This window comes from Dama dama, chromosome 30, assembly GCF_033118175.1.
Source record: "Dama dama isolate Ldn47 chromosome 30, ASM3311817v1, whole genome shotgun sequence".
NCBI lineage: Eukaryota > Metazoa > Chordata > Mammalia > Artiodactyla > Cervidae > Dama > Dama dama.
In genome coordinates, this window is record NC_083710.1 from 36,608,842 (window position 1) to 36,634,440 (window position 25,599).

General features: G+C 40.6%; 1 protein-coding gene across 1 annotated transcript in view; it reads left to right on the forward strand.

The window, feature by feature from the left end:
• Positions 1 to 25,599, forward strand: part of LOC133049331 (phospholipid-transporting ATPase IB-like) — a 115,299-nt gene that overhangs the window by 62,910 nt on the left and 26,790 nt on the right. Inside the window, exons 27-34 of the mRNA XM_061133324.1 lie at positions 1,722 to 1,796; positions 4,334 to 4,456; positions 5,658 to 5,736; positions 9,251 to 9,312; positions 10,247 to 10,303; positions 13,162 to 13,269; positions 13,751 to 13,839; positions 18,658 to 18,724. Of these exons, the coding sequence (XP_060989307.1) occupies positions 1,722 to 1,796; positions 4,334 to 4,456; positions 5,658 to 5,736; positions 9,251 to 9,312; positions 10,247 to 10,303; positions 13,162 to 13,269; positions 13,751 to 13,839; positions 18,658 to 18,724 (660 nt within the window). The remainder of the gene's footprint in view (positions 1 to 1,721; positions 1,797 to 4,333; positions 4,457 to 5,657; positions 5,737 to 9,250; positions 9,313 to 10,246; positions 10,304 to 13,161; positions 13,270 to 13,750; positions 13,840 to 18,657; positions 18,725 to 25,599) is intronic.

Genomic DNA, 25,599 nt, shown 5'->3' on the forward strand with positions numbered 1-25,599 from the left:
CTGGCAGAGCGCCTGGCAGCAGGGCCTCTTTTTTTCCTGAAAGTGGACCAAAGAAGAGTTCCATGACTGCAGTTTTCATGGAATCTTAAAGTTTGTCATGCCTTTATTGCCTCTGAGAAAGCATGTTTTCTCTAGTGTGTAGTGTATAAGGGTAATGGGGTTTTGGGGTGAATCTTTCTTTTATTACTGAAGTATCATTGATTCGCAATATTACAGTTTCAGGTATACAACATAGTGATTCAGTATTTTTACAGATTATATTCCACTTAAAGTTATTTTAAAATAATGGCTATGTTTCCTTGTACTGAACAATATATCTTTGCTACTTATTTAATTTAAAATGATTATTTATTAGTTTTTAATGGATTAAAATTAATTTTAATGGTTGAATTACAATATTATATTTATTTCAAGTGTACACGCTTATTTTACACAGGGTAGTTCGTGTCTCGTATTCCCATACCCCTCCCTCACCCCTCCCGACTTGCCTCTCCCCACTGGTAACCACCAGTTTGTTCTCTGTACCTGTGGGTCTGCTTCCTTTTTGTTATATTCACTAGTTTGTTGTCTTTTTTAGATTCCACGCATAAGTGATAACATAGAGTATTTGTCTTTCTCTGTCTGACATTTCACTTAGCATGATGGTTTCTAGGTCCATCTATGTTGTTGCAAATGACAGAATTACTTTCTTTTTTACGGCTGAGTAATATCTCGTTGTATATACATACCACACCTTCTGTATCTATTCATCTGTTGAGGGCACGTTATTTACAATAGCCAAAATATGGGAGTGAATCTTGTAACTACCATCCTAACTTTAAAAATATCTGTGTAAGCTTTAAATTTGCCTGTGGAAATACATTTTTAAACATTTTATTTTGAAATAATTATAGATTTACAAGAAGTTATAAAAAATATTTACCAGAGTTCTTGTGAACCCTTCACCGAGTTTCTCCCAAAGATAGCACATTATATAAAACCACAGGATAATATGAAACCAGGAAACTGATATTGGTACAACTCATTCAGAACTTATTCAGATTTCATCAGCTTTACATGCACGTGTGTGTGTGTGCGTGTGTGTGTATGTGTGTGTCACTGTAACCTTTTATCCCTGTGTAGACTCATGTAACTACCAGAGTAATCAAGATACAGGCCTGTTCCAATAAAAGATACAAACATGCCTCATCACCACAGGATCTGCCTCATGCTACCCCTTTATATTCACACCCACCTGACCGCTGGCAGTAGCTCATCTATTCTGTTTTCCTGTAACGGAGTTCTTTCAAGATTTCTCTAAAAGTGCAATCATACACCATGTAACTTTTGAGACTGGATTTTTTTCACGCAATATAATTCCTTTCAGATCCATCCAAGTTGCTGCATGGGCAGTCATTTTCCCTCTTGATTGCTATGTAGTACTCCATGGCACAGGTGGCTATTGCTTGTTTACTATTCACTTGTCCAAGGACATTTAGGTTGGTTCCAGTTTGGAGCCATCATGAATAAAGTTGCTGTGGACATGTGCATAGGTTTATGTATAAACACAAGTTTTCACTTATTTAAGGTGAGCGTCCAAGTGTACATTTGCTGAATTGTATGGTAAGTGTATGTTTAGTCTTAAAGGAGACGACCAAACTCTTTTCCAGAGTGACTTTACTATACGCGTGTATGTAGGTCAGCACTGACATAGAGGCGCACTTGGCTTCCTTCTCTTTCAGCTTTGGTTCGCCATTGTTAATGGATTTTCTGGGCAGATTATATTTGAACGTTGGTGCATCAGCTTGTACAATGTGGTAAGTAAGCACTCTCCCTCTCTCTCTGATGGCATGTGGGGCTGCGCTCTTTGTGTCTGGGATGCAGAGCTAAGTCCTTCATCTGCATCCATGGCTCACATACATATTTAGGGCCTCTGTTGCTGCCACACAATCTGCAGAAGCACAAACTCCCCACACATGGTTTCAATCATCGCAGATCATTTTGTAGTAACTACATGATATTTCCCAGGTGGTGCTAGTAGTAAAGAATCAGCCTGCCAGTGCAAGAGATGTAAGAGACACGGGTTTGATCCCTGGGTCGGGAGGATCCCCTGGAGGAGGACGTGATAACCCACTCCAGTATTCTTGCCTGGAGAGTCCCCATGGACAGAGGAGCCTGGTGGGTCACAGTGCATGGGTTGCAAAGAGTTGGACACAACTAGAGACTTAGCAAGCATGCACACAACATTTATATGCAATGTATTTTTTATAATATTGATATTTCAGAATCTTTCTAACTTTGCCTGTGCAACATTTTCATATTTTTAAGTCAAGTAAAAATTGCTGAACTCTTCCTAAACCCATTGCATTTAATACACGTAATTTAGATTTATCTCTCTTTGTGTCTGTGTGTACGTATGTGTGTTTATAGTATAATTCCATGTCCTCTTAAGCCTCTTGGTAGAAAATTTGTATTTATGGAAATAGAACATGCTGTGCTTGTATTAAATGCTGAATTTTTATATCAAGCCTATAGTAAATACAGTTTTCCATTTTAATGGATCTTCTAATAATAAATAGTCACATACCATTACTTGAATTATTTTGAATTAAAAAACTAGATATTTAGTAAACAGTAAGACTAAGTGGCTTTTTACCCACATGGCCTTTTAATTTTTGCTTTGTTTTGTTTTTCTTGTATTATGATTCCACCAAAGGGTTAGAAGTTAGGAAAAGTAACATAAAAATGAGGCTCCCAAGCAAGTATCCCATGACCTCTCTTGTGCACTGTGTTATTGCAGTGACATTATATTCTGCATGCTCTGTGTGCTCACTCCTAAAGGTCTGTCTTCTGGGAGCTGAAATTCCAGAACAGACTGAAGTTACTGAATAGAAGTCATTGGGTGCTCAATGGTCAGAGCACTACACCAGGGAAGCTTGGGTCCTGTGTAGAGTTGTCTCTGCCAGGCTCTTGGTCACACAGGACAAAACTGATAAACTTTCTTTGAAGTTTCATTAGAGACAGGAATAGAGAGTGGCAGAGTCTCTCCTCTGGGTGAGAACAATCCCTATGAATACATAAGCCACAGCTATTGACCAGTGGAATCTTGCCAACTGGAACTCCAGTGGAAAATTTAAATAATTACGGACAACTGAGGATAAAATATGATGACACACTTATTGAATATCCATTGACTTATTAACTTTCATCCCATTACAAGTATATTTTATAGGTGAAAAAAAAATGAAGACCAGGACATTCCAAATAATAGTTACTGGCAATGCCAGAGATGGACTCTGTCTACTTATTTGATAACTAAATTTATATGAGTTGTCATGCTCATACTTCTAGAGGTTATATATTATTTCTGCTACTGCTCATGCATGACTAATGCTATAGGAATTACCCTCCTACAGAAAAAACTAGAATAGCAGAAAAAATGTATGAAACAATAGTTTTCAGGCACTAGATGCCAGGCTGCTCATTGCGTGATCTCAAGAGCAGGCCTGTTTATAGGCCAAAGTGAAGGAAGATGGGCCCACAGGGGAGCCCAGCTGTCTTACCGAACTGAATACACAGAGGGTGGAGTTCAGTGGGCCAAGAAAGCTAGAATTTGCCAGACAGAAGATCAGAGATGGGCAAACTGTACTGAGAAATGGAGAGAGGGAAAGAGTTGCAGACACAGAGAAATACAGAGACACAGTGTTTCTGGAAGTGGGCAGCTGTTCCCTAGAGCCTCTGGTTGAGGGTTTATCTGTATGTGCATGAGAGAAGTGTACTCAGAGCTAAGGGAAACGCAGGTCTCCCGCATTGCAGGCAGAGTCTTTACCGTCTGAGCCACCAGGGAAGCCAATGGAAAGCAACGGGCTGGATTTCTGGAGCTTGCTCAGGGCTAGGAACAGTTTGTATTCCCATTAGCCTGTTGGGGAAGACCTATTTCACAAGATATTGGGGAAATTCCTTACATAAGTCACACTTTTAACAATAAGGATGAATTAGTCCCATAATAAGGGCTTCCCGGGTGGTGCTAGAGGTAAAGAACCTGCCTGCTAATGCAGGAGGTATGAGACTTGGGTTTGATCCCTGGGTTGGGAAGATCCCCTGAAGGGAATGACAACCCATTCCAGTTCTACCGCCTGGAGAATTCCATGGACAGAGAAGCCTAGCAGGCTACAGTCCATGGGGTTTCTAAAGAGTTGGACACAACAACCACCAGGCGTCTCAGCCAGCTTCCCGCACAATGATACCTTAGTAATTGCAATACATTATCAAAGCCAGGAAAATGACATTGGCACAGTACTCACTCAGATATAGACTGAAAGCTCTTTTTAATAGGTTCTTGTTTCCTATGTAGATTTTCACATCACTGCCACCCTTTACTCTCGGAATCTTTGAACGGTGTTGTAGTCAGGAGAGCCTGCTCAGGTACCCACAACTCTACAGAATTTCTCAGACAGGTGATATTTTCAACATAAAGGTAAGCAGAAGGTTATTGCAGATCTTTCAACTTCCCTCCAAAAGGTACTTTTGTCTCTTTCCTTTCTCATGCTTTAGGAAAAATAATTTAAAAAACACAAGGAATGCAGCCCTATGCCATATTTCTTTGTATTCTACCCAAGGTTCCGTGAATCCTGAGGTCTTCCAGTCTGGCATTAGCTTTGTGTTTGAACCAGCTTCTTCCCTAAAAACTGCTTTGTGCTGTGCTGTGCTTACTCCAGGAAATTTTAGTTGCAGGCCAAAGATGTTTTTTCCACACTCTTTTTTTTCTCTAGTCCCTTATCTGTAAGTCTTCCCACAAGCATGAAAAAAAAAAAAAATTGGTGTATTTAGAATTGAATGAACAAAGAATTGTTTTTGTTACTTTTCTGTCATATCCTAACCATGTGCACCCTTCTTTGATTGAGTCCAGAGATATTATATTATTGAGATATCCTTTAAGAAAATTGTGCAGGCATACCTTATTTTATTGTGCTTTGCAGATACTATTTTTTTTTCTTTTACAAATTGAACTTTAGTGGCAAACCTGTATTGTCAGATGATGGCTAGCATTTTCATTGATGTGTATACATGATTTTTAGACAATGCATACTTAATAGACTATGTATAGTGTAAACATAATTTTTATATATACTGGGAAACTAAAAAAATCACGTGACTTGCTTTATTATGATATTTGCTTTATGGTGGTGGTCTGGAATCAAATCTGCAATATCTCTGAGGTATGCCTGTATATGGTATATTAAACATTATTTTGACCACAGTCAGGGTATAGATATAAAAGTACAGGGTGTATCATGTAAAATATGATATTAAATTATATTTTAAATACTATAATTTAAAGATTGAAAGTATTTTTAATTATTTCTTTAGATTAGTTCTTTTTTGCTAGATAATTAAAACCTTTATATGTTTTTATAATAAATACATTATCTTTGAATTCTACATATTTATATTTATTAAATTTGTTTTTCAAATGATATTACCCTATAATTTCACAGTCATTTCTTTTAAAAGGAGACTAAAGACATGGAAACTTTTAGTCTCCAGGAAGACATTTTAGCTTTGTAACTGTGTTTCACACAGCAAATAAACTTTATAACATATAGCATAACTTTATAACATATTTTTAGAGTTAGACCTGGATACTATCTTGATTTTCTTGCTTTGTTTTCTTTTAGGTGCTTTGGATTCAAAGTATAAATGCTATTGTCCATTCATTCATTCTCTTCTGGTTGCCTGCAAAAATGCTGGAGCATGGTAGTAACTTCATTGTTTTCTGTGTGTGTGTGTGTCCACAGATAGAACTGAAGAAAGCAAAAGTAGGATTAAAAATATGGGTTCATATATGTTCACCTAAACTAATAGTGCAATCTGGTTAACAGATTTTAGTTTGAACATTTAACAGATGGCCTTTAGAGCCCATTCTCCTTGCTTCTGATATGTATAAATTGTAACTTAGTGCTTTTATTGTTAATTTTTAATAAATATTTGAGTCAGGATGTCTGGTAGAAAGCACAACAGTTCTACTGAGTCATAGGTTCCCTCTGTTAGTGAGTTTGAAACTTTTGTCTACTATATTTATTGCTTTCATTTCTCAAACTTTATGCTTCAATTTAAACTGTAACAAGTCCAGCAGGCCATATAGAAATTTAACCTTATATTTTATTATTGGACTAGGTCTCCTTTTCCGGACATACAGTTTTCCAAATAACATTATGCGTGAACTTTTTTGCCAAACTGGTTTGTGTATAAATAGATCCAGAAGTAGGAGATATATTTATGAAGTGTGTTACTGATGTGTAATGGGCTCATAGCCACAAATTAAGGTGTGAAATATAATTATTTTCCTTTAACCAGATCTAATTTTTATTGGATAGTACTAGCAACATGTCCTAATCTTAGGCATATATTTTGTTTAATTGAGCCTTGGTTGTGTGTATTTATGTCCATTTGTATTTAAAAAAATAAATCTGCCATTATATTGCTAAGGGCATTCCTTATAAAACAAATGAGCAAAAAAAAAAAAAATGAGCAAAATTTTCAAGTGATAATAATATAGCAAAGTAACACGCTGACGAAGAGTTAGTTCCACTTTCAGAATGATAGTGTGAAGAGCTCCTTGGATGTGCTCCTCACCCTCAAAAAACCAAAGCTACAAAACTATAAAAACACAACTCTGTAAATTCTCTGAAAATTATCCAAAAGGCAAGGAAGATTATCAGTCTACTAAGTAACTCAGTAAGAGCATCAAGAGCCTGCATCACTTGAGCCATGACCCTCTCCCTCCCTTCCCCACGGTAGCCTGGCCAGATGAAAGGTCCACTCCAAGCAGGTGTGGACAGGAATATGGGACTACTGCTCCTGTCAGCTCTCAGTCAAGGATTCCCATCTCACAGGAAGGGCAGCCCACCAGCATTCTCATCCCTCCAACTCTGAAGAGGCCAGATTTCTGATGGGTGTGGCCGAGATAGAGCTCCCTTTCCCCCGGGCAACTAACATTCACGGGACAGAGTTTCTACCCCATGCATGACAGGCCAAGGACACTGGGGCCCTGGTCACCCTCATCACAACTCACTCATAGGGCAGGGAGTTGCTGGGAGAATCAAGCCCAAGAAGACTGGTGGCTTTGTGCTAGACCACTAGCACAAAAGTACTGGGTCCAAGATTTTACCAGTAGTAAAAAAGAGCTCCAAAACTCTTTCCCAAATAAGATGACTATTCAAAACAAAGTGGGGGAAAGTTCAAGTCTAAGGATACTCTCAAAAACAGTAGCCCTTCTTCATTAGCAACAAGCTAAATCATAGGCCAACTGATTTGCCAGAGAGAACCAGGGAAAGAGATAGATACAGAACTGAATGAAAACCCTGGAGTTGAAAAGGACCAAAAACTCGAAAAATGTGTTAGAGAGGCTCAACAGTAGATTTGAACTGGAAGAAAACAGGATTAGCAAACTTGAAGTTAGACCAGTAGACAATAAGGGCCAGGCAGTGCTAGTGGTAAAGAACCCACCTGTCCATGGAGGAAATGTAAGAGACGTGGGTTCAAGCCCTGAATTGGGAAGATCCACTGGAGGAGGGCATGTCCATCCACTCCAGTATTCTTGCTGGACTACAGTCCATAGGGTCGCAGAGTTGGACAGTACTGAAGTGACTTAGCACAGCACAGTTTGAAGACCAGAGATAAAAGAGTGAAGAGAAATGAACAGAGCATTAGAGAATGTGAGGTGCCTTTCAGCACACCCACAGAAGCACAATGGGTATACCAGAACAAGAGGAGAAAACCCATGAAGCAGAAAAAAAAAATTATTCAAGGAAATAATAGCTGGAAAGTGTCAAATTAGCTGAAAGTGAAAATGCAATCTACAGAATGGAGCAAAAGATACACAAGTTACAGATAACAAAAGATTTGTATCCAGAGTAAATAGAGAAGATTTATAACTCAACATAAAATGACAAATGACCCAATTTTTAAAAATGTACATAGGATTTTAATAGACATTTATCCAGAGAACATAGACAAATAACTAATAAATACATGCTCAACATCATTAATATTTAAACAAAAATAATTTAAACCATGATATACAACTTCATACACGTTGCATGTGTCCTTAGCATGTCTGATTCTTTGTGCACTGATTGACTGCAACCGGCCAGGCTCCTCTGTCCATGGCATTCTCCAGGCAAGAATACTGGAGTGGGTTGTCATTTCCTTCTCCAAGGGATCTTCCCAACCCAGGGATGCAACCAGCCTCTCCTGCGTCTCCTGCACTGGCAGGCAAGTTCTTACCACTAGCACTACCAGGGGAGCCCAGGCTACAGTCCAAAGGCTAGCAAAGAGTCGGACATGACTGAGCGACTGAGTAGACATTGCATGTTTTAGTGAGTTCTAAATCAGGAGAAAACATAACTCAGGAAAATAAGTGAGCCTCAAATATATGGGTGTGCTACCTGAATTGGGGTTAAGGGTCAGGGATTTGCACTTAAAAATTTCTATATCAACCAGGACCAGGTCCACCAATATTTAATGAGAATTTTTAAAAGTGTAAAGAAGATCTTAAGAAATTATCCTAATCTTGAGATAATATTGACCCTTTAGAACGAAATTTGTAAGTTTACAGCAGATTTAAGAATAGTTAAAAAGTATATGAAATTCTATTTTAACTTTATCTGTTAGGTTTATTATTTTAGTTATCCTGGAGAAGAAATAGTGTGAAAAATGTGATGACAAAAATCCTTAAAATCCTTGTCTTGCTACTTGGCATCACTAATTGGATTGCTTTTAAAAAACTTTCTTTTTCTTAAAAAATATTTATTCTTATCTATTTATTTATTTGGCTTCACTGGGTCTTAGGTTGTGGCATGTGGGATCTAGTTCCCCGACCAGGACTTGAACCTGGCCCCACGCATTGGAAGTACAAAGTCTTGGCCACTGGACAACCAGGGAAGTCCCTGGGCTTTTGATTTATAGATTCTGCTAGATGGTTTAGAGGCATGTGACACTAGGTTTAATAATCACATTCATGTACTCCTTGCAATTTATTTATTTGTTTCTAAATCTATCTTTGGAGGATGTAAGAAAAGGAAAAAATATCACAATTGTGGTAGGCAAAGTTAGCATCATTGTCACTGACAGAGCACTTGAGAAAATGTGACCAATAATTGATAAACAGTTTTGGTGTCCAGTATGGGTACCTTTAGTAAAAATAAATTTAAAAAAATCTATGTTTCAGACTCTATAAAGATTAAAAAATAACTTTTTCACTTTTCAGATATGGTCTCTCAAGGTGGTTACACTACAGACTATTTGTTTCTTGGAAATTTTATATATACGGTAAGATCATCCATGTAGATTATTGCTTTTCCTAGTGTTTAATGAAACAATTAAAGCATTAGTGACAGTAGTGATTTTCAAGAAGGCACTGTTATAATGGTTGCATTATTTATGTTTCTAGAAACGTGAAATGCATATACATTTGCTGTTGTTCATGCAGGGGGTGCTCTTCTGTGTCTTGTCATTACATAACTTGCCTTGGTGATGGCTTCAAATCAGCCCATGAAAGTCTACCTTTCAGGGCTGCTTGTGTAGATAACTCACCATTGTTTATTCAACTAGTCTCCAGCTACTGGATGTGAAGGTTGTTTGAGATCCTTTGCCACTATGAACAATGCTGCAAAGATGATTCTTTATGCCCATGAGTAACTATATCTTAGGATAAATTTCCAGAAGTGTAATTTCGGGATCAGAGGGTATTGTGAATCTTGAAAAACCTTGGCTATTTATCCCTAGTAGAGTTGGCAGAAATTTAGTGATAGAAATATTTGCTTCCCCACCATAGTTCAAGGCCAGTGGGCGTGATCATATCACACTTTCTGATCTAGTCAGCAAAATGATAGTTTTGCAGTTTTTGCTTTGAGGGTCAGCACAGTCACAAGAGATTGTAATCCACTTCTAATCTGAGTCAGATCTTCCACACTGCTCATAAAGAATATAAATAGAAGAGCTGAAAACATAAGCATGGGATTTTCATCATATGGTACAGAGCTGCCAAATAAGGAACACTTACTGAAAAGTGTAGCATTTTCTCTATTACCAAAATGCAGCAAAACACTTAGCAACCTAACGACATCACAGCTCAGCAGACGTGGTGGAGAGCCATGGGGTGAGGGGTCAGGAAGCAGGTGCGGAGGTGCAGATTCTGATGGAAAGTTTTAATACTTTTTCTCCAATCTCTTTCCCTTCGCATTGCACCTGGCGCCTTGCACAGTATGTTGTTGTCACTGTTTGTCTGAAAGCTGGTTTGGAGACGCTGTCTTGGAATAAAGTGAGTATTTGTTAAGATATTTCCTCAATCTAGTATAGTTGTTGGCATGCTGATGTCCTTCTTCAGCTTCAAAAAAGTAATAAGCATTTTTTTCCTGGTCTTCACATTTTACTTTTTGTGTTACATGTTTGAATGATGATTTAAACCAGAGGAAAGGCATACTAGTCATCTAATGACTGTTGAATATACATTTTCCTGCCTTACGTTTGAAACAGATTCAATTTATCATGACATTAATTGAGACCCTTAATTCACTATTATCCAAGTACAGAATGATAAGACAGAATTTAGCAAATACAGAAAAAAGGAAAATACATATCGCTTATTCCTTTCAGTGTCAATGATGTTGACATTTTGGCTTCTCTGTCTTTGTTCTATGTAGTCTCCCCCCACCCCTCTATAAAAACAAGATTATAATGTACCTAATATTTTACAAGTTGCTTTTTTTCACTTAATGACAGATCTTTAATGTTTTTCCAAATTTTTAATTTTTATGCCTTATTAATTGATGGAATAATGTTTCAGCACATGGGTGCTTGTTATTTGCATTACTGTATTTATTAAAAATTTTTGCATTATTTTTAGAAAATTATTTTAACTTTAGTTACTGTAAATGATATATAATCAATACTGTTATCAATACAGATGTACTTACAGATATGAGTAATGATTTCCTCAGGATACTATTAGAAGTATAATTTCTGATAAATTAAGCAGAATTTTAGTTTTTATGACATCAATAGTTTAAATAAATTGTATGTGTATCTGCACATACATATTTACATCTATAAATAAGTTGTGTCTCAAGTTGTACTCAAAAAGTTTTTGAGAGAAAATGAATTTTTATGTGTTTGTCACTTTTGAAGAACTAAGTTGCTGCAGCCTATGATATATTCCTTTTCTGATGCAATCAATTCAGAGTTCTGACTGTCACCATCCCTACTGGACCCCAACACTAAGTTGGAACCAAGGAGTTATGAGAAAAAACATTTTATTACAAATTATAAGGCAATCTAATTGTATTATACCATATTCATGGAGTATAGACCACTTCTGTCATCTGCATATACTGAACCTCATTTGTGAATAAGGCAATAGTTTAAGGCCAAAGCACACTTAGAACTACACGAGGTGTCTCTTCTGGCCTAAGATGGATTGGGCTCCTGCCTTCCAGCTCACCTGGGGGCTAAGAAGGAGTGGTGATGGAGGCAGGAGAGAGAAGGGCTTGTTTCTCACCTTTGTGCTGATGCTGCCCTGCCTATGGGGAGGGCTGAGGAGGCAGTGTCTTTACTGGGGAGGAGGGTGATGCTGGAAGCCACCGATCAGGTGCAGAAAGCGAGCAAGGGCAGAGAGACACAGAACACAATTCTAAGCAGCAGTGGGGGCTGGCTGCCTCCAGAAGGTGATGATCCCAACAGAGACCTGTCCAAAAATACTCTCAAAGCCACACAGAATACCTCACATTGCATATGATGCATGATGCCGACTCTAAGGGAACTCTTACAGGAAAACTCACTGCAGTTCTGGAGAGTTTGAAGTTCATAGCTTCAAACTGATCCTCTTCTCCATCATCTGTGTTATCATGAGACAGAGTCCTTAAGAGACCTGTTCTGTTTAATCGGAGAAAGAATTGTTTGGATTAGAGGCTATTTTTAAGGAGTGTGAAAAAGTGCCTTTGAAAATGACTCCTAAGCAGATAATATATACTCAGAGAAGTAGCAGATTTGAGGCTTTTTCTCTATAGTTTTTGTTCAGTATACTGCTCATTACTTAGTCATCTCTGAACAAAATATTAAGGAAAAGAACCAAAATCCTATTAGGATAAGATGGCTTCCCAGGTGGCTCAGTGGTAAAGAATCCTCCTGCCAATTCAGGAGACACAGGAGACACAAGTTCAATTCCCAAGTTGGGAAGATCCCCTGGAGCAGAAAATTGCAACCCATTTCAGTATTCTTGCCTGGGAAATCCCATGGACAGAAGAACCTGGTGGGCTACAGTATACAGGGTCTCAAAGAGTCGAACACGACTTGGCAACTAAACAAAAAATTAAGGTAAGAACACTTGATCTAGTCTATCCAGTTGCCTTATTATGTATAGATAATACATCTTAGGCCTGCTCAGTTTAAGTGGTGTACCCACTGTGGCCAAGGGTAGAACACAGGTCTCCTAGCTGTTTTCCTCACTATTCTCCTGCTAACACCAACTGCTCAAAGCAACAGCTTACAGATCCACAGAAGGGTCTACTGTTTTAGCACCTATCATTGGAGAATCTGGTACCAGTTCCCAGACTCAGGCCTGGTCAGTGGTACTTCAGCTGTAGTCTCAGCCAGAATGGCATATACAGTTGATACGTACACAAAACCTACCAGTTCCGGTCAGTCTAAGGATCACAACTTCTGCCATTGTTCCACAGTTATTCATATGGAGCAAGTATGATACATTCAAATTTTTATCTCTCAATGATTTGTATTTAAATTTTTTTTTTACTGTAAAGAACTTTGTATTAACAAACAGACAGAAGCCCAAGTCTCATTAAATTACCCACCAATTGTAATGAACCACATCTATTGAGAGTTGATCTTTTTGCTGAAGACTCTGAACAACACTTGGCTTGGGTGAACAAGGTACAGTTGTTTTTGATACTTGCCATACAATGGTGCCTTGAGTTCGTAGCAAAGTATTCTGAGAAAGATGTTAGGAATTCTCAAATACCAACAAATTGAAAAATTATCAACTTCTTCATATGAGAACTTATGGTTTGGACAAATGGATTTTGATAGCTGATTAATAGAGTTTTAAAAAATGTCCTTTTAAATAGAGGAGGCTGAAATATTTCCATGCTACTCTTCTGTCTGCAGTTTACCCATTTCGCCATTTGGGGCAGCATAATGATTTGGCTGGGGTTTTTTGCGGTTTACTCCTCCCTCTGGCCCACTGTTGCTGTTGCTCCTGAGATGACAGGACAGGTGAGTGTGCTCTAAATCTCTCCCTCTCACTTTCGAAAGACAGTCTTGCCAGAAACTGGGTTTCTGTTTGATAGTATTTTTCTTTTAGTAGTTTGAATTTATGGACCCAATGTCTTCTGGCCTGATTAGTGTTTCTGATGAGAAATCTGCTAGTGATCTCACTGAGGATCCTTGTATGTGGTGATTTACTTCTCTCTTGCTGCTTTCAAGATTCTCTTTTTGCATTTTGAACGTTTCAATGAAGGTATTAAATTAAGTTAGTTAATACTATATTTAGGCTTTATATACCTGTTTATTTAATTGATTTAGTAGTTCTAGATTCATATGACTGGAGTCATATGGATTCATATCCGTACCTTTCCTGACATCTCCAGGTTGTTTTTTTTGTGGAGGGGAGGAAACTAAAAGCTGCTCTTGGTACTCATTGTCGCCAAACTAAAAGATTCTTATTTAAATGTCCCTTATCTCTGCTTATTCGCAGGTCAATATGGCTCTGATGTGTCCACACTTTTGGCTGGGTTTTTTCATAGTCCCGATTGTGTGCCTGATTCAAAATGTAGCGTGGAAATCGTAAGTTGAAAAATGAAGTGGTCACCAGAGAATATATTATCATAGTTAATTATCCTTTATAATTGTATGGCTCTCAAATTAAACACTTAGTTTAATGCCACCCTGTGAATATTAAATGTCATGGAGCTTTTAAAGGAAGAAAATGCCTTTTGCTTTTTGCCACTGGAGATTTACCAGCAATCAATTTAGGGAAAAAAGATGGAATCAAATGTATGAGAGGGAAATTTGGTAGAAATATTATAAAGTTCCTAATTTTTTTCTGAAAAGAGGTCCATTTCTTCACTCTTCAGTGTGAAACTCTTATCTACTTTACAGGAAACAAAATGTGATACCAGATGATCACAGATTAAGAATTAATGATAAAATAAGAACTAGAAGGGAAATATTGAAATTAGAAAGTCATTCTTTAAAAAAATTTGGCATAGGGGTCTTTCAAATCCAATTCTCCCAGAATATTTAAATATTAGATTGAAAAAGTGTTAGACACTCAGTCGTGTCTGACTCTTGCAACGCCATGGGCTGTAGCCCACCAGGCTTCTCTGCCCATGGGATTCTCTAGGCAAGAATCTGGAGTGGTTAGCCATTCCCTTCTCCAGGGGATCTTCCTGCCAGGAATTGAACCTGGGTCTCCAGCATGGTAGGCAGATTCCTTTATTGTCTGAGCCAATATTATTAGATTTGTTGTTGTTCAGTTGCTCAGTCATGTCTGACTTTTTACAACCCCATGGACTGTAGCACGCCAGGCATCTTTGTCTTTCACCATCTCACAGAGCTTCCTCAAACTCATGTCCATGGTATTAGTGATGCCATTCAACAATCTCATCCTCTGTCGTTCCCTTCTCCTCCTGCTTCAATCTTTCCCAGCATCAGGGTCTTTTCTAATGAGTCGGCACTTCACATCAGGTAGTCAAAGTATTGGAGCTTCAGTTTCAAAATCAGTCCTTCCAGTATATATTCAGGACTGATCTCCTTTAGGATGGACTGGTTGGATCTCCTTGCAGTACAAAGGACTCTCTAAGAGTCTTCTCCAACCACAGTTCAACAGCATCAATTCTTCTGCACTCAGCTTTCTTTACAGTCCAACTCATATCCATACATGACTACTGGAAAAACCATAGCTCTGATGAGATGGACCTTTGTCTGCAAAGTAATGTCTCTGCTTTTTAATATGTTGTCTAGGTTGGTCATAACTTTCCTTCCAAGGAGCAAGTGTCTTTAAATTTCATGGCTGCAGTCACCATCTGCAATGATTTTGGAGTCCAAGAAAATAAAGTCTGTCACTGTTTCCATTGTTTCCCCATCTATTTGCCATGAAGTGATGGGACCAGATGCCAGGATCTTAGTTTTTGAATGTTGAGATTTAAGCCAATTTTTTCACTCTCCTCTTTCACTTTCATCAAAAGGGTCTTTAGTTCCTCTTTGCTTTCTGCCATAAAGGTGGTGTCATCTGCATATCTGAGGTTGTTGATATTTCTCCTGGCAATCTCGATTCTAGCTTTGCTTCATCCAGTCCAGCATTTCTCATGATGCACTCGGCATATAAATTAAGAAAGCAGGGTAACAATGTATAGCCTTGACATACTCCTTTCCCAGTTTGAACCAGTTTGTTGTCCCATGTCTAGTTCTAACGGTTGCTTCTTGACCTGCACATAGGTTTCACAGGAGGCAGGTAAGGTGTCTGGTATTCCCATCTCTTGAAGAATTTTCCACAGTTTGCTGTGATTCACACAGTCAAAGGCTTTAGTGTAGTCAATAAAGCAGAAGTAGATGTTTTTCTGGGCTTCCCCAATGGCTCAATGGGTAAAGAATCAGTTTGCAATGCAGGAGACACAGGAGATGCGGGTTTGATCCCTGGGTGGGGAAGATCCCCTAGAGAAGGAAATGACAACCCATTCCAGTATCCTTGCCTGGAAAATCCCATGAACGGAGGAGCCTGGAAGGCTACAGTTGATAGAGTTGCTAAGAGTCGGACATGACTGAGTGACTTCACTCACTCAGTCACTCAGATGTTTTTCTGGAATTGTCTTGCTTTTTCTATGATCCAATGGATGTTGCAGTTTGATCTCTGGTTCCTCTCAGTCAGTTCAATTCAGTTCAGTCACTCAGTCGTGTCCGACTCTTTGTGACCCCATGGACTGTAGCACACCAGGCCTCTCTGTCCATCACCAACTCCTGGAGCTTGCTCAAACTCATGTCCATCGAGTTGGTGATACTGTCCAACCACCTCGTCCTCTGTTGTTACCTTCTCGTCCTGCCTTCAATCTTTCCCAGCATCAGGGTCTTTTCCAATGAGTCAGTTCTTCACATCAGGTGCCCAAAGTATTGGAACTTCACCTTCAGCATCAGTCCTTCCAATGAATATTCAGGACTGATGTCCTTTAAGATTAACTGGTTTGATCTCCTTGCAGTCCAAGGGACTTTCAGGAGTCTTCTCTAACACTGCAGTTCAAAAGCATCAATTCTTTGGCACTCAGTCTTCTTTATGGTCCAACTGTCAAATTCATACATGATTACTGGAAAAACCATAGCTTTGACTATATGGACCTTTGTTGGTAAAGTAATGTCTCTGCTTTTTAATATGCTGTCTAGGTTTGTCATAGCTTAACATCTAGGAGTTCTCGCTTCACATACTGTTGAAGACTAGATTGGAGAATTTTGAGCATACTTTGTTAGACTGTGAAATGAGTGCAATTGTGCAGTAGTTTGAACATTCTTTGGCATTGCCCTTTATTGGGACTGGAATGAACACTGACCTTTTCCCATCCTGTGGCCATTGCTGAGTTTTCCATATTTGCTGGCATATTGAGTGCAGCACTTTAACAGCATCATCATTTAGGATTTGAAGTAGCTCAGTTCGAATTCCATCACTCCACTAACTTTGTTCGTAGTGATGCTCCCTAAGGCCCACTTGACTTCACACTCTAGGTGTCTGTCTCTAGGTGAGTGATCACACCATCATGGTTATCTGGGTTATGAAGATCTTTTTTGTATAGTTCTGTGTATTCTTGCCACCTTTTTAAAAAATATCTTCTACTTCTGTTAGGTCCATACCATTTCTGTCCTTCATTATGCCCATCTTTGCATGAAATGTTTCCTTGGTATCTCTGATTTTCTTGAAGAGGTCTCTAATCTTTCCCATTCTAACGTTTTCCTCTGTTTCTTTGCTTTGTTCACTGAGGAAGACTTTCTTATCTCTCCTTGCTATTTTTTGTAACTCTGCATTCAGATGGGTATATCTTTCCTTTTCTCCTTGGCCTTTTGCTTCTCTTCTTTTCTCAGCTATTTGTGAGGCCTCCTCAGACAACCATTTTGCCTTTTTGTATTTCTTTTTCTTGGGGATGGTCTTGATCACTGCCTCCTATACAATGTCACAAACCTCCGTGCATAGTTCTTCAGGCACTCTGTCTATCAGATCTAATCCCTTGAATCTATTTGCCACTTCCACTGTATAATCGTAAGGGATTTGATTTAGGTCATAAGTGAATAGCCTAGTGGCTTTCCCTACTTTCTTCAATTTAAGTCTGAATTTTGCAATAAAGAGTTCATGATCTGAGTCACAGTCAGCTCCTGGTTTTGTTTTTGCTGACTGTATAGAGCTTTCCATCTTCAGCTGTGAAGAATATAATCAATCTGATTTCGGTACTGACCATCTGGTGATGTCCATGTGTAGAGTCATCTCTTGTGTTGTTGGAAGAGGGTATTTGCTATGACCAGTGCATTCTCTTGGCAAAATACTGTTAGCCTTTGTCCTGCTTCATTTTGTACTCCAAGGTGAAACTTGCCTGTTACTCCAGGTATTTCTTGACTTCCTACTTTTGCATTCTAGTCCCCTACGATGAAAAGGACATCTTTTTTTTTTTTTTTGGTGTTAGTTCTAGAAGGTCTTATTAGAAGATCTCAATTTTTTTTTTTTTTTACTAAATCTAACAGAAAGGGGTGGGGAAAAGACTAAGGTGTTAGAAATCCCTGTCTCCAATATTGAAGATAATTTTAAATGTAAATGGAGAAGGAAATGGCAGCCTAGTCCAGTGTTCTTGCCTGGAAAATCCCATGGATGGAGGAGCCTGGTAGGCTTATAGTTCATGGGATCGCAAAGAATAGGACACGACTGAGCAACTTCACTTTCACTTTAAATGTTAAAGAACTCATGAAATTAATAAAAATTTTAAAAAAATATTTATTTGTTTATCTGGCTGCACTGGATCTTAGTTCTGGCGCGCAGGATCTTAGATGTGTCACGTGAGCTCTCTCGTTGCGGCACGAGGATTCTGTAGCTGTGGCACACAGACTCAGTATTTGTGGTGTGCAGGCTCAGCACATACCCAGACACATCCAGGCTTTCACAGAGAGTCAGCAGTGTTTGAGGTGGCTGGTTGCTAATTCACATTGTCCAAATCTGTAATGCTCTCGGGGCTTCCCAGGTGGCACAGTGGTAAAGAATACACCTGCCAATACCGGAGACATAAGAGATGCGAGTTTGATCCCTGGGTTGGGACGATCCCCTGGAGGAAGGCTTGGCAACCCACTCCAGTATTCATGCCTGGAGAATCCCATGGACAGAGGATTCTGGCGGGCTATAGTCCCTGGGGCTGCCAAGAGTCAGGCACGACTGAAGTGACTTAGCAACAGCAGTAATGCTCTCAGTTACCAGAAAAGTAGGAGCTGCTGCTCACACGCAGACAGGACATGCTGCCTTGCATCCCTCCACACTGCTTGTAGCCAAGGGGTGTCCAGCTGTCATCCAGGAGGGGAGAAACCATCACTCCCAGTGTGCAGAGCGCATGTGTTATGTCCCTTTTCTCTTTCCGTCTCTTACAGGATTAGAAACACCTGCCACAGAACTTTGCTGGAGGACGTTCGGGAGATGGAAAGCAGTGGAGTTCAGGTACTTCGCAGAGACTCTGCACGGAGGTGAGGCAGTTCCCTTTATCCTGATTTTTGTGAAAAACCTGTTTCCCTTTTCTTTCCCCCTCCTCCCCTTTCCCTCCCAGGGGTATGGGGATTGACCCGCCATGGTTTCCCAGGTCCTCTTGGAATCTTGAGCATCGAATCCCCAGCAGGGCAGGCCCTTCTTCTGCTGCACCCCTCCATAGTCTTCCTTTCAATCAATGGCTTCCTGGTCCCAAGTCCTGAGGTCCTCCTCACTTCCTCTTCCTCACATCCCATGCCCAGGGCAGGGATCTTGTCAGGAAATCTCATTCCTCTCATCAAGACTTTAACCTCTGCATGCACACCAGCTCCAGAGAGAGATCAGTTCCAACTGCTTGACATAACCTGGGAGCTGTCCTGAGTGAAAGGACCACGGGTCTACTCAGTAACCATGTCAGATGTTTGTTCTGGGCTTTCACTGGAGGCCTGGGCGTAACCTGGAGTTTCCAGTCAGCATTCTCTGAATCTGGAGTGTTTTTGCGGGGTTTCTAAGGCAAAGAATCAATCTTTGGAATATGCTGAATACCTACTACATTTAAGTGCTTTGTTAGGCTTAAAGGAAAGGATGGAAAACAACTGATGGTGTGGCTTGGGTAAAGAGACCCAAAAGCATATTTAAAAATTCTAGGGGGAAGCAACATTGTAGTACAGGCAAATCTAAAGCAAATGAATGGGGTGATTAACAAATATCCATGTATTTGGCATCCACTGAATATGTATGATTGATAGTACCAAGTGTGATGAGAATGAAGAGTGGCTAGGACTCTCACACAATCAGTTTAGATAACTGGTCATTCTAATCCATTTAAGCAAACACCTATCCTGTGACCCTGCAGCTCCATTTCTAGGTATTTACCCAAGAGAATTAAAAAAAAATATGTCTACATATTCAGATACATGAAGCCATAAGAAAGCCTCAATCAGATTCAACCCCTAAAATATTTCACTGAGACCCATTAGCAAATTATAGTCCGACAGGCTTCTCTGTCCATGGGATTCTCCAGGCGAGAATACTGAGATGGCTTGCCATTTCCTTCTCCAGGGGATATTCCCGACTCAGGGATTAAACCCAGATCTCCTGCATTGCAGGCAGATTCTTTATCATCTGAAATATATATATATATATATTGATATGTATAAATGTATACATATAAATATAAATATGTATTTATATGTATATATATATTTATATGTATAAAACTGTGAAAAATCAAAGATGAAGAGAGACTCCTCAAAGCTGCAAAAGAAAAGAAGTTCATGACACAGAAGGGGATGCCCATGAGGCTATGAGAGAATTTCTCAGCAGAAACCTTCCAGGCTGAGAGAGAGTAGGGTATCATGCTGAAGGAGAAAAAAAGTACCAACCAAGAATACTTCACTCAGCAGAGGTATACTTCAGAAGTGGAGAAGAGATAAAGAGTTTTCCAGACAAGCAAAAGCTGAAGGCATTTATTACCACTAGACTGGTCTTCAAAGGGGGACTCCCCTGGCAGCCCAGTGGTTGAAAATCCATCTGCCAATGCAGGAGACATGGGTTTGACCCCTGGTTCGGGAAGACACCACATGTTATAGCGCAACTCAGCCTGTACACCACAACTACTGAGCTCACACACCACAGTTGTTGAAGCCCAGGCGCCCTAGAGCCCGTGCTCCACAACCAGAGAAGCCACGGCAATGAGAAGCCCACACACTGCAACTAGAAAGGAGAGCCCACTCTCCACAACTAGATAAAAGTGCGCGTGCAGCAACGAAGACCCAGTACAGCCAAAAAAAAGAGAGAAGGAAATGTTAAAGGGACTTCTTTAGGCCAAAACAAAAGGGCACTAAGAAGGAAAAGGAAAAGATGTGAAAGTATAAATCTAAATGGTAAAGGTAAATAGTCAGATTCAGAATAATCTGATGTGAAGGTGGTGAGTTTAATCACTTATAAACCTTCACTTAATGTGAAAGTTAAAAGACAAAAGTAGTAAAAATTACTAAAACCACAATCATTTGTTGATGGATACACAAGATAAAAATATGTAAATTGCAACATCAGTATACTACAGCACTGTTGTTGTTTGTTTTAGTTGCTAGGTTGTCTCCGACTCTTTGTGACCCCATGGACTGTATGTAGCCCGCCAGGCTCCTCTGTCCATGGGATTTCCCAGGCAAGAACACTGGAGTGGGTTGCCATTTCCTTCTCTGGGGGATCTTCCCAGTGCCAGGATCAAACCCATGTTGGTAAAAGTGTGAAGTTTTAAAATGCACTCTAACTTGAGTTTTTATCAACTTAAAACAGACTGTTACCAATATAAATTGTTTTGTGTAAGCTTCATGGTGGCCACAAAGCAAAAAACTTATATTAAATACACAAAAGTAAAGAAAGAGGAATCACGCTTATCGCTATAGAAAATCATCAGTTCACCAAGGAAGAGAGCAAGAAATGAAAAAGTTGTAGGAGTTCAAGATTCTCAGTTCTCTCACTGTTGGCTTTCCCGCATGGTCCCCTAGTCAGCCTTGGAATCTGGAGAAGCTCTCATGCCCAGAACCAACCTGTCTTGACATACATTGTCAAGAGTCTCAGACTGGGACTACCCTGGTGGTCCAGTGGTTAAGAATCCGCCTGCCAATGCAGGGGACACGGGTTTGATCTCTGGTCCAGGAACTAAGATCCCATATGCTGACCCCTGGTCTGGGAAGATTCCACATGTCGCAGGGCAGCTAAGCTCACACTCTGCAACTACTGAAGCCTGTGCACTCTAGAGCCCGTGCGCCACAAAAAGAGAAGCCACCGCAGTGAGAAGCCTGTACTCACAAGACTAGAGAAAGCCTGTGCAAAGCAATGAAGACCCAGTGCTGTCATAAATTAAAAAATAATTTTTAAAAGAGTCTTGAACCACTCTAGATGATGGCTTTGCCATAAGAAAAGGAAACTGGGACAAAGATTTTGAAAATACATGCCATAAGAACTCTAAGGTACTCTTAGAAGCCTGAGGGGAATAGGGCATTCATTGTCCAGTTCAGCTCTTTGGAGAAATCAGTTAGGAGGGCTGTACATGAAGCAGTCATGTACGGATGTGAGAGTTTTACCATAAACAAGGCTGAGTGCCAAAGAATTGACACTTTCAAATTGTGGGGCTAGAGAAGACTCTTGAGAGTCCCTTGGACAACAAGGAGATCAAACCAGTCCATCCTAAAGGAAATCAACCCTGAATATTCATTGGAAGTACTGATGGTGAAGCTGAAGCTCCAATACTTTGGCCACCTGATGTGGAGAGCCAACTTATTGGAAAAGACCCTGATGCTGGGAAAGATTGAGGGCAGGAGGAGAAGCAGGTGACAGACGATGAGAAGTGGGTGACAGAGGATGAGATGGTTGGATAGCATCATCAACTCAATGGACATGAGTTTGCGTAATAGTGGGATATATATATCTGGGCTATAATGAAGGACTGAGGAGCTTGGTATGCTGTAGTCCATGGGGTCACAAAGAGTTGGACATGACTTAATGACTAAACAATAAAATAAGAGATGCTCACAGCAAAATGCTATTTTAGAAGAAGCATCTTAGCGAGAGTGTCTGGATAATATCCAGTTTATTTTAAATATAAGAATATTCTCCAAGTGGTAAGGAAGATTTTTTTTTACTTTTACCTTGAAACTGTTTTTTCCTCCAACAAATCCCTTTAAATCTGCTTCCCAGGTGGCACTAGTGGTAAATAACTTGCCCGCCAATGCAGGAGACACAAAGATGCAGGTTCGATGTCTGGGTTGGGAAGATCCCCTGGAGTAGGAAATGGCAACCCACTCCAGTATCCTGGCCTGGAGAATCCCGTGGACAGAGAAGCCTGGTGGGCTACAGTGCATGGGGACACAAAGAATCAGACATGACTAAAACAACTTAGTACGCAACGAACTAAAGTCAGTCTGTGTTTGATTTAGGCCGAAGGTGGAGGAGGTGGATCTCCAAAGGTCCGTGAGTCCCAGGTCCTGTCAGGTGGTTTTCCGGAACAACTCTGTGGACCTAGGTGCCCCACGTAAGTCACACACTCCACACGGAGATGCCATTGACTCACAGAAGGAGGGGCGGTTAAACGTGAGGGCCTCCTTGAAGGCGCATGCTGAGTGAAATAAGCCAGACACGAAAGGGCAAGTACTGTGTGACCCCACAGACATGAGGTCCCGGAGCAGTCAGATTCTCAGAGGGAGAGCAGGCTTTCCAGGGGTGGGGCGAGGGGAGTCTCAGGTGGGAGAGGCAGAGAGTTCCGGGGCCAGAGGGTGGGGGTGTCTGCACAGCCTTGTGTCTGTTCTCTGTGCCACTGGACTGGACGCTTCCTATCTTTAAGATGGTAAACTTTATGCTACATGCATTTAACCACATTTTTAAAAAGGTAGGTAACCGCCTGAATTTTTTTAAACCATTAATGCAGAACAAGGAGACCATTTAAAATGCGAACACATCTTCATTTTACAAGGGTGGGGCTGCTTTCATATTTTTATTTTTTACAGCCCTCCATGTTTCTGTGTCTAGAACATTTAAGATAAAGTGAAGGACAGTGGTTTTTCCACCTTTGGCAGTTTGCATTGCCGACAGAGCCTGGACTTCTGCTTGGGCAGGGGGTGCCTCTGTGTTCAGAAAATCTTCTCAGAGACTTGCTGCCAAGGGCACTCCCTCCTGTCCCCACAGCTGCGCAGAGAATCCGTGACACCCGAGAAGTGCCAACCCAGATTCCACCTTGAGATTCTGGGTGGAGCCATCCCGAGTGGGAGGAAGGTCATCCCTGGCAGTGGGAAGCCACTGATACCTGCATGCACTCCAAGACTGTGGTGAAAATGGCCTAAAACAGTGGTGCTCCATGCACTGTCCTTAACCCAGGAGCAGAAGTGTCACCTGGGAAGTTGCTAGAACTGTTGGCTCTTGGGCCCCACTGCAGACTCACTGAATCAACCCTCTGGTGGTGGCGCCCACTCTAGTTTGAGAACCACTGGTCCTGCCTTTGTGTGGGGTACTAGGCTTCTCACCAGTTCCGGGGTGGCTCTCCATGCAGAGAAGGCTGTGGACCACCACATCCCTCTCTCCTTCCACACACAAGCACATAAGCCAGTTCACAACACGTGGACACAAGTTACTTTTTCTGCTTCTAAAGAGCATGGCCACTCACAAGTAAATCCACTGTCATCGGTGAGCCGTAGTAAACCTTGGGAGTGTGTGGAAGCAGCATATGCTCGCTCTGGGTCATGTTTTAATCTAAATGTATTAATATTGTTCAAATGTGAGACTACTCTAGGTCTGACCTGTCAAGGTCAGAAGTTAGAGAAGAGAGGAAATACTCGTCAGCTCTCCTCATTGCCCCATGAGAGCCGATATCTCTTTCAGAAATGATTCTAGGCTTGACTCTCCCAGAGAGAGAGTGCTGGTCAATGAGTTATTCCCTCTGGGAACTTCTACCCATGACCCTGTTATTCACGTCAACCCAAGTAAACCACTTTGAATTCCTAGTTAAATCAGCTAAATTTTAAAACAGAGACATTTCCAGCATGATGGACCTTTTTTTTTTTTTTAACCAAGTTTACTATTAATATTGCATGTTGTCCCCCAGCATGTTTTCAGCTTCAAAACTTACCTTTCTGGGTTTCAGTTGTAGGTTTTAGTTTCAAGACTCAGACTGTTCTAGGGCCTCTTCTCTTGAATGGCGGTAGGAAAATGTAGTGAGGGATCCATGGGTCCCCTCTTGAGCTGCTCAGACTAGGCTGGGCCACAGCCCCATAGAGACAGGCACGAGCTCCTGAGCCCCTTGGCCAGGCTGCGTCCTCCAGGACATGGCTCTCAAGGAGCATCGGGCACCACATTAGAATCCTTGGGAGAACTTTAAAAAGCACCCAGCCATGTCCAACCATGCAGATCCATTGGCCCCAGAAAGAAGGATGCAGAAAAGTCTTTGTCGGTGGTTCTGATGCAGCTAAGGTTTGCAAACTGCCCCAACGCCAAGCCCTCCCCAGACCTCGCCACTCTCCCCGCCTCAGCCACCCTGCTTGAGGTGGCCAATGTGTCCCAGTCAGGGAGGGGTTTTGATTTCTGTCACCAGAATGTTCACTGTACGTATTTGCCTTCTAACAGCATCCCCCATGCTTTGCTCTTTCAGATGGGTATGCGTTTTCTCAGGTAGAACGAGCTGTGATTTCTCAGGAAGAACTAGTTCGATCTTACGACACCACCAAAAGCAACCCCCAGGGAACTTTTCCTTCTGCCACCTTTGAGTAAGAGCTGGGTCTCTGGGTCCTACCCTTTTGTGTCTGTTCTGGGGACAGCTGCAATGAGCCAATGCTCCTCAACACTCCTGTGACTCTGGCCAGTTTGTTATTTCTATACTGATTAAATCACTACCCTTGGGTATAGATGATGGGGAACCCTATGTGCTTTTTCTTAATTTGTCTTCAATGTTTTACCTAATTTATTTATTTTTCCTGTAGCTGTGAGATGATTTATCAGTTGAGTCTGAAGTATAAAATTACAAAGTATTATGTTTTACCAAAATTTAAACTTTTGGTACAGGTTGTTTTGGGGAAAAAATGTCAAGGATATTATGTTGCATAATAAACTTGTCTTGCTTCATTGGAAAGGGGTCATGCAGGAAAGTCACAGACTAAGGGGCGCAGGCAGCATATAAAACATTTTTCTAAGTAGAATGTCCTGTCCTGTTATGTTGGAGTTTTATCTGATAATTATGAGATGTGCACCATATTCTTGATTTCAATGAACTCATGTAACGAGTATAGTGTAGACTGATCTTGAGCCTCAAAACCAGGCGTACGAGAATGACTGTGTCTCATCCTCCCCTGATTCCCCCG